Source organism: Solanum dulcamara, chromosome 2 (assembly GCF_947179165.1).
Source record: "Solanum dulcamara chromosome 2, daSolDulc1.2, whole genome shotgun sequence".
Taxonomy (NCBI): domain Eukaryota; kingdom Viridiplantae; phylum Streptophyta; class Magnoliopsida; order Solanales; family Solanaceae; genus Solanum; species Solanum dulcamara.
In genome coordinates, this window is record NC_077238.1 from 5,593,774 (window position 1) to 5,607,296 (window position 13,523).

Genomic DNA, 13,523 nt, shown 5'->3' on the forward strand with positions numbered 1-13,523 from the left:
GGTCCTCCACACTCTCCTATCTAAGGTCATGTCCTCGGTAAACTGTAACTGCGTCATGTCTTGTCTAATCACCTCCCCCCAATATTTCTTCGGCCTACCCCTACCTCTTCTGTAACCATCCATGGCCAACCTCTCACACCTCCGCATTGGGACATCTGCGTCTCTCCTCTTCACATGCCCATCTACAAATAATGCACAAAATTTATATAACTGTCGACCATCTATAATATTTCATCATTCATTTCAAATTTAGGAACCTAGATAATAATATCCCAATCTCAAATTTGTTTAACCATGAACCACAAGAATAAAAGACCACAATGATAGTTTACCTTAATTTGTAACAATTATAAAATCACATCCAATAAACTATTGAAGCAACTTCGAAATGAGTTGAAACTTATGTCTTTTCTATATTTCATAGATATAAATATCTATAAATTAAATTTGGAATATTAGTTTTTTAAAACCATCCAAAAACCAAATATTGTTTTGGACTAAGGCCTACAACAACACTAATTAATATAGTTGCCACCCCCTCTTTGATCCCTCATCATGTAGTTCTGTTTGTAACCTTCTCCCCATCGTCCATCAGAACTTTGAGGCCGGCGACCGCCGCGAAATTCACCTTTCTCCGATGGAGAGTTTCTCCTCTCGCCGTGAACTGAAAAAATTAAATATAATATGATTACGACATAATAAAGAAGGGGAGTACTCTTAGAGCAATAGTAAAATTGTTAACGATTGATGCTTGTGTCACACCCTATTGAGGTACTGCGGTCCTTAATTACTCAAACCCTGTGTGAATGTGAGAAGTTTTGTGCGCTAAGTTGTTATTTTATTATGACAGAATAAAAAGACAAACACATTATAAGTACCTTTGTCAGGTCTCTTGAATCTTATGTAAGCCCTTTTTCCTTTCACAATAATGTAATGAGTCTAGAATCAAACATTGAAGAAAGAAGACAAACATTAAAAGATGATTAAATAAACTTCAAAATCAATAAATATTTTGAAAAATAGGATGAGTAAAAATTCATTACTTGGACAGCATTTTTAGCAGAAATTGCATCTTGAAAATGCACAAACCCACAGCAATATCCATCCTACATTTAAAAAATAATAAATCAATCTAAATGCTTAATTATTAAACAAGAAATAAGAGAAAAAAGTGATACATATATATATATATATATATACCTCATAAGTTTTTAATTGAACTTCATGAGTGTGAACTGGTCCAAATTCTTTAACTATAGCATATAGATCATTCCTTGTTGTGTTGGATGGTAATCCTCCAATATATATCGATTTATCTGTAACGTGTAAACGAATAAATTAGTAATTAGCTTAACCATATGGTAAAATTCCATCAATTATTTGACTAAAGGCAATGTAATTAATTTACACTGGATGTCATTAGAATTGTCTTGTGTAATTGTCGGTGCCTGAACGAAGTTGTTGTTGGGTTGTTGAATTTTTTTAGGTGTTGATGGGAGATCAGTAATCGTGACAACCCTTACAATCTTGTGAGGGGCATTTGTTGGTGGCGAGGGCCTACCTTGCTTTATCTATAGAAAAATACTTCTAATTAGACAAAACTTTAATTTAGAATATGTAAGAAAATTTTATGATTTTTATATAACTAGCATGTGAATCAAACGATACATAAAAGTACGACTAACCATTGAAGCATAGCTAATTTTTGGAGCCTCTTTTTGTTTTTGTTCTTTTTGGTTTGAAGTGAGTGAAGGCTTGTGACCAACTTGATCAACAATGTTTTCATCTTTGCTCCCAATAGCTAATAATTCAAATGGAGAACACAACTTTATATAGTTAATAATAATATTTATACAGGCCATCTAAAAGGTAAATATAATTAGTAGATCGATCCCTACGATACTAATTATTGAGCTAATGACAAAATTAAAAGAACATACCCAAAGGAGAATCAACTAAAACATTTTCCTCAACAATTGTTGAAGATTCTTCCTCACCAATAAATCGAAAAATATCGTTCATCACATAGTATCCTGTTTCTTGTGGAGCAAGGAAAAAAGTTTGAGAGAACCTTTTTTTCGACTCGTCTTGTCCTATCAAGCAAGCTGTAACCATCACTAGAACACCTCCAGCCATAGATGATTGAGAGTCAATAGTTATGACTTCGACTTTGCTATCCTTAAAATGTGATGAAATGATAAAATCGTTTATGCCCTGAAAAAATGTCATCTTACTATAATTAGAAATAATTTAACTTTAAACACGTATATACGTGTCAAGTCAAGTCAAAGGATGCCACATAAAATGAGACGGATGGAGTAATACTTACTTGAGAAGTTGTCACAGACTTAATTTCACCATCTGGAAGTGGCCAACTTAGGACACTTCTTTCCTTGTAAAATCGATATGATTGGTCAATTAGCTTTTGTAAAATGTTATAGTATTGAACCACAAAAGCAGTGGCAACATTTTCAGCAGCATGCCTAGTTGATTGAGTTGCCATTTTTTCACTACAATAAATCAAATAAATAGAGGGTTAATCATATTAATTATTTCGGAATTAGTTTACAAGGGCTCGTTTGATTGGAGAATAAATTATCTCAAGATTAATTATTTCGAAATTAATTATCTCAGGATTATTATTCCACCCTCAATGTGGAATAAAAATAACAATGTAATCCCACGATAACTAATCTCGAGATAAGTTATCTTGCGATTTTATTCTAACAATTATGGAATAAAATTTTTCTAAAATTAATCTGAAAATTAGTTATCTCTTCTCTCTCGTACCAAACGAGGCCTAAGAGTTAATCATTCAAAAAAAATCATGTCAAAATGAAACCTCTTTTGACCCTGCTATAATTATAATCATACCACATAGAAAGTATTAAATCATAAATAATCATCAAAAATATATTTAAAACATAGATTTGATAATAATATTTTAAATGATAACTAAATAAATATTACAGTGATATATTTTATAAGTTATAGTCAAATAATTGAAAGAAAATTTAATAATCCAAGATATCGGACATTCAAAAAATTGTTCGCACATATACGTCAGAAACCCTAAGCACAAGTCAGTTTAATTATGTCAAAAAAATCTATTAAATTTTTTTAACTTAGACCTAAGTCAAACCCTAAGCAAACCAATTTTTTCACTAATAAAAATATATGAATTTCTGATGGATGAAAATTTAATGGGAAGTCTATCAGAAATGTTGTCGACAAGACTAAAAAAATGTGAATTTCTGATGAACAGAAACTTCACAGGGAGATCCGTCAGAAATATTTCTGACAAGTCAATTTAATTATGTCAAAAAAAATCTATTAAAAAATTCACATTTTGGTATGTTTTTATTTTAAAAAATAAATTCTATCACCACAAATATAAGCCTTCTTAAATTTTATGCATAAAACTAACCAAAAAAAGATTGATCATGATATATTATCAACTCAATTAGCAAAATAGCCTTCAAAATTTATAAATTCAAGGATATCTTAACATAAAAAGAAAAACAACATTCTTTATACACTTAAAATCCCCTTAAAAGGTTTAATCTAAAGTGAAATCACAATAACAACAAATAAAGAAAAAAAATCTTCGTTTTTTGCTTTGATACAAGAGTAAAAGGAAACATCTAGAAGATTATTTTAAGAATTTTTTTCAACACCGTCAAATCTTAAGAAAGCGTATTACAAATTCAAAATTTAGCAAAAAGAATAAATAACAACAACAATCTTAATAAATCTAAATTATTAAACCTACAAAATCAATCAATGTATATGGATTATTCAAAGAAATGTTCTTTAAAGGTTTGACCTAAAATTCTATGTGGAAAGCACAACAAAAATAACATTTCCCCCTTTTTAATTTGATACAACAATAACAAAAGGAAGTATCATAGAACATGATAAGAGTTTTAATATCATCAAATCTAAGGGAGAGAAAGGTGTTATAAATTTAAGAATCGACAAAAAGATGCAACGACAACAACAAAATTAATAACTCAACATTATAAAATCTACAAAGCCGATCAATGTATATCAATCATTCAAAAGAATCAAGAAAAAATAATAGAAGATTATAAAAAAAAAACCAAAAAAATAAAGAATTTTGACAAAAAATTATACAAGAAAACAACAAAAATATGGAAGATGCAAAAAAGAAAAGGAGCTTGTAAATACCTCTGAAGAAAAAATATTGAAATTGAGAAAAATCAAAGAAGGGACAAAGAGAATATGAAGAGTAAGTGATGAATTTATAGTGGCGAAGTCAAAAATATCAAGGCTATAATCCTTGGGTAGATTTTCTCCAATTCTAATTAGGATTTTATAGATCAATATTTAGTAAATCTATTAAATATATTCCTTATATGTTTATTACAATATTTTTAAAAATAATATGAAGTAGGTGTTTGGACATAAAATAGTTGTTATTTGAAAACAAGAAAGTAGTATTTAAAGTTTAGTGAGAAAAGGTATTTGGAGATTGAAGTTGTATCTGGACAAAAAAATGTAATTGAAATATCGTTAGCGTAAAATTGAAAAAGAAATAGTATTTGAAGATTGAAATTGTGTCTAGACATAAAATATTGTTGAAGTTATAAGAGTTAAAAAAAAAAAAAAAAAAAAAAAAGTAGTATTTGAAGTTCAATTGATAAATGATATTTTGAAGGTCGAAGTTTTATATCTAGTCATAAAAATTATGCAGATAGGTTAACTATTAAAAATATGTATAACCATTAACTTCAATAAGTCGCAGATCCTCCCTCATTCATGTTCTAGTTTAGGTTAATGTGTAACATAGTTCATATAGTTAATTTATCCATATAATTAGTGCTTAAAGACATCACAAAAAATTCTAAATTTTTGTGTAAGAAATGCTTAGTATAAATAGTGGCAGAGCCAGAATATTTATTGAGAGGTATCAAAATATAAAATAGTAAGCGCGCGCACATAAAAAAAAAAAAAAAACTGACCTACCAAGGATTGAGAGCTTTTGCAATCCTTCAACCATTGCACTAACTCTTCACCTAATGTCAAGAGTTATCAACATTAATACATATAGGTGTAAAATCAAAATTTGACATATATATACAATGTAATTTTCCGACGAAAAGGTATCGCTTGACCTATCTATCAAGTCTAACTAAGAAATAAACGACTTCTACAAAGAGGACTCTCGCTCTACTGAATCGAAAGAATGAATCTCGTGTTATAACAAATAAATTCAATACAATATAAAGAATAGGAGCAGGTACCTTCCTCTAGTGCAAGGCACCCAAGCCCAAATGAAAATGCCAAGATTATTTGGAGAGAAAAAAAAAAGATGCATGTATATATCTGCAAAACAGTATAATTCAAAATCCCTGATAACTAAAAGTTCACTATGATGCTGAACCAACAATGTTAAGGGGCTGGCAGTTGCACGTTGTACGAAAATGTCATATGTTACTTCATAAACCAATGGAGAAGACGATGACCATGCTCCAAAAACTATACATAGTGCAGGTTGAGTACAGCCATGGAGAAGCATCACTTCACTGGTTTTGTTTGTTTGATCAAAGGGATTAATAGCAGACTGAAACGAGTACAATAGGGCATCATCTCTCACCACCCGACTCCTTAATTGAATCAGTCCCTTTCTTGTTCATCGATAGGTGGTTCGATACTCCGATGCTGTCAGCTTCACAAATGCCTGAAAGTACTCAACTCGGTTTGGATGGTGGTTAAATCCTAGACTGTCGCTCCAGCTCCGCGAGTAACACACGTGTATCAGTTGTAATTGCCTTTAAAGTGCTTCTCACTGTTTATTGAGCATAAACAGAGGGATATATTTATGTTCTGCATTAGCCAAAATCGTTTGAAAAGACATGTAATGTAAACCTTCTTGTGAGGATCATAGATGCCAAGATGTGCAATTTCATAAAAATGCCTAGGCAGAACAACAAATAGCTACTCTATATCCCAAATTCTGATGTTAGATTTACTTGATCATTATGGAGCCGTAAAAATAATTCAGCTATATTTCTGTTTTGTAGACAACATATGCATTTTTGTTTCTCCATAAAGGAATAGGGGAAAAGGAACAAACAAGAGGAAAGGGAAAATGTTACATTGAGATGTGTAAAATTATGTTATTATAATATGTTTCAAATCTTTGCTCAAAAAGAGTTTTGGTATTAGTTGGAGATAAACTAAAGAGGAATTTAGGCCATTCAATTTTAGAGTTGGAGTATATGAGATTTATTGTTCTGCTTTTAAGTAACCATTAAATTACTCTATACAATAGAACAACTCTAAAATGGATCAAGAAAAACACTTTTGATAACCGAGTAATCCACAAGGGTCATCGGTGCACAATTCGAAACTCGATGGATAATGGATCTGCCCCCTATACTCTTCACTTAAATATAAAGCCTATGGCAGGGTTCAAACTTGTGATGTGCAGCTAATCCACACACGCGTTGCGCTCTTTCAATAGACGAAAGTCCTGGAGGCTGGACAAAGAAAAATAGTATTCCCTCCATTCCACTTTATATGACACAATTAATATTTGAAAGTGCAACAACTTTCACATTGACCACAAGTATTTCATATATTTGCAATATTAAAAGAATTGGAACTTGCAATACTTTTTCTCTAGTTTATAATTATGTAGATTTTATTTTAAAAGACCACTGTTCGAGTTGAGAATGATAATTAGAAGGTTTTAACCCTGGTACTCCAAACTTCTTCATGCTAATGAAACACAGCCCACTAACACACCTAATTTCTAGAATTGCATCACAAAACCTTCTTTGTTTTCCTTATTTTCTCTTTTGTTTTTCCGCTTTGCCTTTTTTCCCCTCTCGTTGGGCTTTATTGATAAGCAGCCTACTTCTCTCCTAATATGAATTAACACGCCCAAATTTGTAGAACAGAAGAGTTTTCTTTCTGCCAGTAAATGACAGAAAAATCGTATTAAAAGCCCTGAAGAAACCTGATAAAAGAATTTGTCCAGAAAAGTAAAGAAAAGAAAATACCTGGTAATGGGATGTCCCTTCATAATTATGCACATGGTCATTATACAGCTGCAAAAGCTTTTAAGGTTGCCCTCCTCTGATGATCTACTGAAGATCCTACATCAGCATAAAGTTAGGGCATGTTTGGACAATTTTCAGAGGAAGTTTACAACAACTACACCTCAATCCTAAGCTAGTTGGGTAAACCAATTTCCGGAAAAAGCTTTTCTGGCAATTATTTTTTTTTTGGAGAAAAGTATACAGAAGATGAACTGTATAGATAGTTGTTGTTTTTTCTTCAAAATTTTGCAATTGTTTTTTAAGTGAAAAAACATTTGTTGGTTTGACAAAAAACCTCCAGGCATTTCTCCGGAACTTCTTGAAAAAACTCGAACAGAACCAAGTTTTTTGAAGATCTTTTTTCTATTTCTTTTTTATAAAATCCTCACGTCCAGACACCTCAAAGTGAAGGGAAAATCACCATAGCTGTTTTCCTGCTCGCAAATGATGGATCCCAGACAGTTTTCAATGAAGATATATAGCTCTATTGTGGTGTTCACTCCATCAAATCATGTTCAATGTCATAAATCAGCTACACACCACTGGAACATGCCAAAATCAGTATTACACCTCAGAGATTCAGAGACGATACATGAACCTATGAAAGAAAGGACGTTTTACATTTAAGCAGAGATCAGGACTTCCATCCTCCAGCTTACTCTCTTTTCTTCTTCTTTTTTAAGGGAATATATTTCTTCCTAAGACAACACAGTTGCTAAGAGGAAAAGAGATTACATACCACTTACTTTTTTATTTATTCAAGAAAACCAAATTTTACAAAATAGCCAAGGTATAACTACCTTGAAGCAACCAGCTCAAACTGAGAAGCAAATTGATCCCATCGTGACAGTATATACTTTGGTGTGGCAAATGAAACACTGGAATATTGTCCTGCAGTTCAAGTAGAAGCCAGTCATTACTTTATTGGCCATGAGAAGACTACTAGGCTTCAGAATGCCTGACCATGTCAAATCTAGGAAGTTCACTAAGGAAATGGAGGAGAATCTGGAAAGTTGGGGAATTGAAGGAAAACAGTGTTAAACTTTATTATTTTGGGAGGAATTTTGTCAACAAAAAAGAAAAGAAACTACTATTTCTGAACGGAAGGCTAAACAGCTCCAGATGACAGCTAATATTCAACTAAAAACTCATAGCCATTAGATGTCCCTTCAATACCCATCTTACGATACTAACATGTTGACCAGCTGCCTTGCAGGCAATGACTATGGTAAGGGTCAACTTGAAAGATCAATCATATCAGCACACATGATAATTTGGTGTAATTGTACGATATCACAGGGTCCAACTTTTTGGTGGTATGCCCTAACATTATTAATCTTCAGCTTACTAGTTCTTCCCAGTATCAGCATGATATTTACATGTGCAACTAGTACACATGTCAAAGGTTTCGATTGTCTGTGTTGTCGAGCAATTCAAGTGTTTTAACTGGCACCACAACAACATTCTAGTGGAACCACTCACCTCACAAGCACACAGATCAAATTAAAAGGTTTTCTAAAGATTCATTTGGCTTCTAAAAAAGTTATGCACTTCTCTCTCAGACCCTGCATATATAAGCCCTACTGTTTCCCCTATTCAATTATTATTTTTGGCATACTGAATATGATGAGCAAAAACCAGAAATTGCATCATCAAAATGAATAACCATGTATGCTGATGGCCAATTTGTTGCTTAGCATTCTAATGGTTGATCAACTATAATTGAGATTTCAGAATATTTTCACTACAAGGAACAGAAGCAAAGAGCTGTCTAGCAACTGAATTTGTTCAGAACTACGAAAGTACTAAAAACCTATGTTGTTGTTGTTGTGGTTAATTAAAAGAGGATGACAGATAAGGCTGAGACCCTCTTCCACTGCCCTAGAAAACCATAAGGTGCCCATCCCATCACGATATTACTTCAAACCTGTTTCTTACTAGTCCACTTTATACATTTTAAAACAGGCTAGTGCTCTATGACTATATCACTTCATCAAGCTTACCGCTCGTGATTAACACTCTCCCATTCTTTACCCACTAAAAAACACCAAATATAAAATAGTCCAACATACCACACATGCTGTGGTACGAATATCAGATACCGGTAGTATAAAAGAGGTACAGTCAATTGACAGCAATTATCCCATGTACTTTTAAGAATCCAAAGCAAGTAATCATACCGAGACACTAACCATTTAACATGGTTGCATCGATGCCCATGTATAGTTTAGGGAACAGCGAGCTTGACTTTGCTCTTGTTCTCCTCCCTTTGGACCCAATTCCACAGAAGGTTTACTTTATTGAGTCAGTTCCAGATATCATGTTACTAAGTTCAAAGTGTTGCTTCCTCATCTTCTCATCAATCGCTGCCTTCGCTTGCAACCTTACATTTTAGTTGGCACTAAAAACTCAAACCATGTATATAAGGGTTAAAGCATGTCTTTTAAATAATTGTGGTGTTCGGGCCTAATACCCTACTTTGTGGGATTTCATTGGATATGTTATTGTTGTTGTGGTGTTGGGGCCTAAAAAAGAAATGGACTTTGGACCTAACTTAACCCCATAATCTAGCTCATGAGGGAGAGGATTGCCCAACTACGGGACCTAAAGATTATCTCATAACAGAATAACTTCCACAAGTCGTGGACCCAGTTCAAGGGATCCAAGAGAGTTGATTGTGCAACCTTTAGAAGACACCCACCCTTCCCTTTACCAGAATGCAGTGGATCGCAACTCTAAAATTGCCAATGCAGATCAGGGAACACATGGGATCCCCTCTTTAGACGACACATGCAGGAATAGGAACTTGGGAAACTCTTTGATCTTCTCAAGTTACTAGAAAGCTTCCAAATGAACATATAAGAAGACAGTCTAAGGTAGGACAACCTCAATAGAGGTTATTATTCAGTGAAGGCAGGGTACAAGAAACTGTGCGCACTTAATAAAGTAATTGAGTTTTGGCCATGGAAGCTTACATGGAACACAAAACTCCCTAGAAAGCTCATGTGCCTCACATGGATAGAACTTAAAGGTGCTGTTTTGACTCAAGACAATCTATGTATAGAAAGAACTTTCAGCTGGTGAATAGATTTTACATGTGTCCGAACAACTCAGAATCTAAACCATCTATATATGCACTGTAGAGAGGCTTCTGATTTGTGGCACACATTCCTTTCAGTCTTTAGCATTTAGTTGGACAACCCCTCAAAGTTTAAAAGAAGTAGTTGAAAGTTGGAGCTAATGGGAAGTTGACACCATCAAGAAGATTGGGCAGATGATCCCAGCATGTATATTTTGCTGTATTTGGACAGAAACGGATTGTAAATGCTTTGATGGCATTTCAACTCCCAATAGTTCCCAGAAAGCTAAATATCTTAGGAATATTTATAATTGGAGCAATCTTTCCCCCATTTCTAGATTTTATTAGCTCTCTACGTTGGTATGATACCCAACCTGTAGGCTTTTTGGTTCTATTGGTTAGCTCTCCGACTGGAAATATATTTTGTTTGTAATTGGAGCTAGCCAACCTCTTTTGTACTATTTCACATATTCTTGATGCGAGATATGTAACACCTTACATCATTAGAAATAGAGTTGATTGTGGAGGTCCATTTTGAGGTGTGGCTAAGCAACTAACTCGGTCATACTCATTACATTATCAATCCCCTACATTGCATAGCTTTGACTTGAAGTTCAATCATCTACTCAGTACCAAGTATAGAGACAAGTAAAATATAAATAATTAATCAACTATGTCCTACTGCATATTATATACTACTAGATGCAGTGCTTGCTGATAGATGATAATGACATCCCAAATACACCAAGAAATCTGAATACAAGAAAAATGGAAATTTCAAAGAAACACCTTGCTTCCTTCAAACACGGCAACTTAATGCCTGAGCTAGAAAAAGCGACATAAATACAAATGCAAACATATAAATGAATACATCTACCAGGAGATGTTTCTATTATTCTATATAAGCAAAAATCATGAAAAATGGAAGATGAAACTTACCATACAAATTAGGTTGCCATTGTACTTCCAAACATCTTTCAGCCCCCATTGGATTTTCTGGAAAGAGTAAAAACTTACTTCTGGAGAAACTGCAAATTAGCTTCATCGTGGAGGCTCATAATCCATTGAAGTAATAGCTTATCACTTCTGCTTCACCAAAAAGAGAATGAAGCTTTGTGGATTTTGGAGGTGCTGCAAAATCAGCTAAACCATTGAGCAGAAATTAATGTTTTTTGTACTTATAACTACGATTTGCTATTGACCACATCATGTTCAAAGTTTCTGTTGAGAAAGGGGGTATCTTTTTCTTAGCCAGGATGACTAAAAATTGAGCATTTCCCATCTTTTCCTCTGTTCCATCCTTGCACAGCCCTTCAAGGATATTTTTAATCACATCCAAATTTGGGAACCAATTATTTTTCATGCTGTCTTTACACATTGAATATGCCAAATCAAACTCACCTGCTCTAGACAGGTAATGAATCATTGTTTGATAGATTCTAGAATTTGGCTTGAAGCCTGCACCATGGAAAGCAGAATAGATTCTTTTTGCCATATAAAGATTCTCTACTAGGAAAAAGCCTTTGATCACTAAATTGTATGTGACCTCATCAGGAGTTATCCCAATACGTTTCATCAACTTCAACAATTTATTAGCTTCCCAAGCAAACCTCATATTTACCATAAATTGAATTCTAACATTAAAGGTAGCAACATTAGGCATACAACCCTTACGGGCCATGAGGTTCCACAATCCATCAGCAATCTGCCATCGGTTGACTTTATAGAAGGCAGATATAAGTATCGTATATGTAAAAACATCAGGTGTTATACCTGCTAACTTTTCCATCTCAACCATGAGCAAATAAGCCTTCTCCAAGATACCCATTTTACAAAATGAGCTAATGACTGTATTGACAGAAAGTATATCTATATTGATGGAGAACCTTTCAGGAACATCCCACAGAAAGGACTCAATAGCCTCCAAATCATGACATTGAGTCAAAACATTGAGCACAGCGTTGAATGACTTAACAGTTCGTGGACAGCCATATAAATGCATGTCATAGAAGGTTTTTATAGCATGTTGTATCATCCCAGCCCTCCCGTAAAGCATTATAATTCGAACAATGAAACCTTCACGGCGACCTTGTGGCAGTGTCTTCTGATGCTCAAGCAGATTTTCAATGTAATCAAACCTACCCGCACCTGCCAAGCGAGAAACTGTATCTTCAAACACATAGCGATTCTCAATGACAGTCTTATTATGAGCATTCTCCTTAAATAACTGAAACAACTTCTCAGGGTTCTTTTCCTTTTTTAGCCTAAAAAGTGCTGGTTCATCTACTTTTTTTACACACTTCCTCTTAGAAACTAAAGCCTTTTTAGAAGTATTACCAGCACCTGAGCCAGCAGCAAGGTGACTCCTAGTTCCAAATCTGCGAACCAGGCGCAGAGTGAGCATGTTCTGGTGCTCTCCCCTCAGTTTCAAACATATACACCAAACCAAGAACTACTGCTCTTCAATTCAACATAAACAAAATATCGCCTTTCCACTAATATCCGTTTCAATACATACTAAGCAATGCCTCGAATACCACTAAATATTGAATACCCTTTTCAAGAATCACGAACCCCAACAGCATTAACCCATCAAAATCAGCAGGGACTATGTTCAACTACCTCTAATATCACTAAATATTGAATAACCTTTTCAAGAATCACGAACTCCAACAGAATTAACCCATCAAAAACAGCAGAAACTATGTTCAAATTGATCAAACAGTTAGCTAAACCAAGAAACAAACAAATCGTGGGATTCAATCAAATGCGATCAAAACCCTTCAAGACCCACGAAAACTAATGAAAACCCAGATAGATTATTGGTTTCTTAGCAACCCATTCAATCGCATTTACTCATTTCATACGTGTATAAACATGAAATGAAATTATACATATGAGTCCTGAATCATATGAAAATATTATAAATATGCCATTTCAAGAATCAATTTTTTCCCGAAATATCAAAGAATTACCAGAAGCGAAAGAAGAAATATGAAAATTCTTCAATGAGAGACTCTGTAAAATCCAGCCAGCTACTATGAAGCGAAGCTGGTGGTAGAGGTGATGTGAGTGTGGATTTAGGTTTTGGGTTTTTTGTTAGGGCCCAGTAGATTTTGCTTTAGGAACATCTACATTTTAGCCCTTTCTAGCTTAATTAGGACCCTGTTTGGATGTGCTTAAAAAAAATATTTTTTTATGTATGAAGTGTTTTTAGAATTTTGAAGTGCCGAAAGTTATTTTTATAAATAAGCAGTTAGGTGTTTGGATAAAAGTGCTTATGTTGAAAATAAGTGTTTGAATTTTAGGGTTAAAAGAATAAAAAGGGTAGTTTGGAAATTTAGTTAAAATATAAGGAATATAAAAGTAATTTC

General features: G+C 33.8%; 2 protein-coding genes across 11 annotated transcripts; both read right to left on the reverse strand.

Moving 5' to 3' along the window:
- Positions 1-305: 305 nt before the first annotated feature.
- LOC129874657 (nuclear transport factor 2-like) lies at positions 306-4,223 on the reverse strand. Its single transcript, XM_055949979.1, has 9 exons — positions 4,192-4,223; positions 2,330-2,510; positions 1,941-2,214; positions 1,686-1,801; positions 1,409-1,571; positions 1,201-1,316; positions 1,044-1,106; positions 879-939; positions 306-664 (listed from the first exon to the last, which is right to left on the reverse strand). The coding sequence occupies exons 2-9, from the start codon at positions 2,501-2,503 to the stop codon at positions 516-518; spliced, it is 1,116 nt and encodes a 371-aa protein (XP_055805954.1). The 5' UTR covers positions 2,504-2,510; positions 4,192-4,223; the 3' UTR covers positions 306-515.
- Positions 4,224-5,194: 971 nt separating this feature from the next.
- On the reverse strand, positions 5,195-13,316 carry LOC129880086 (pentatricopeptide repeat-containing protein At1g80150, mitochondrial). Of its 10 annotated transcripts, XM_055953937.1 has the most exons (6): positions 11,089-13,316; positions 9,263-9,453; positions 7,871-7,961; positions 7,492-7,612; positions 7,032-7,127; positions 5,195-5,850 (listed from the first exon to the last, which is right to left on the reverse strand). In XM_055953937.1, the coding sequence occupies exon 1, from the start codon at positions 12,551-12,553 to the stop codon at positions 11,312-11,314; it is 1,242 nt and encodes a 413-aa protein (XP_055809912.1). In that variant the 5' UTR covers positions 12,554-13,316; the 3' UTR covers positions 5,195-5,850; positions 7,032-7,127; positions 7,492-7,612; positions 7,871-7,961; positions 9,263-9,453; positions 11,089-11,311. The 10 variants fall into 10 exon arrangements, with proteins under 10 accessions (XP_055809912.1, XP_055809918.1, XP_055809911.1 ...); XM_055953943.1 differs by lacking the exon at positions 9,263-9,453 and having other exon boundaries at positions 7,032-7,118; XM_055953936.1 differs by lacking the exon at positions 9,263-9,453 and having other exon boundaries at positions 5,195-5,812.
- Between the last annotated feature and the right edge of the window lie 207 nt (positions 13,317-13,523).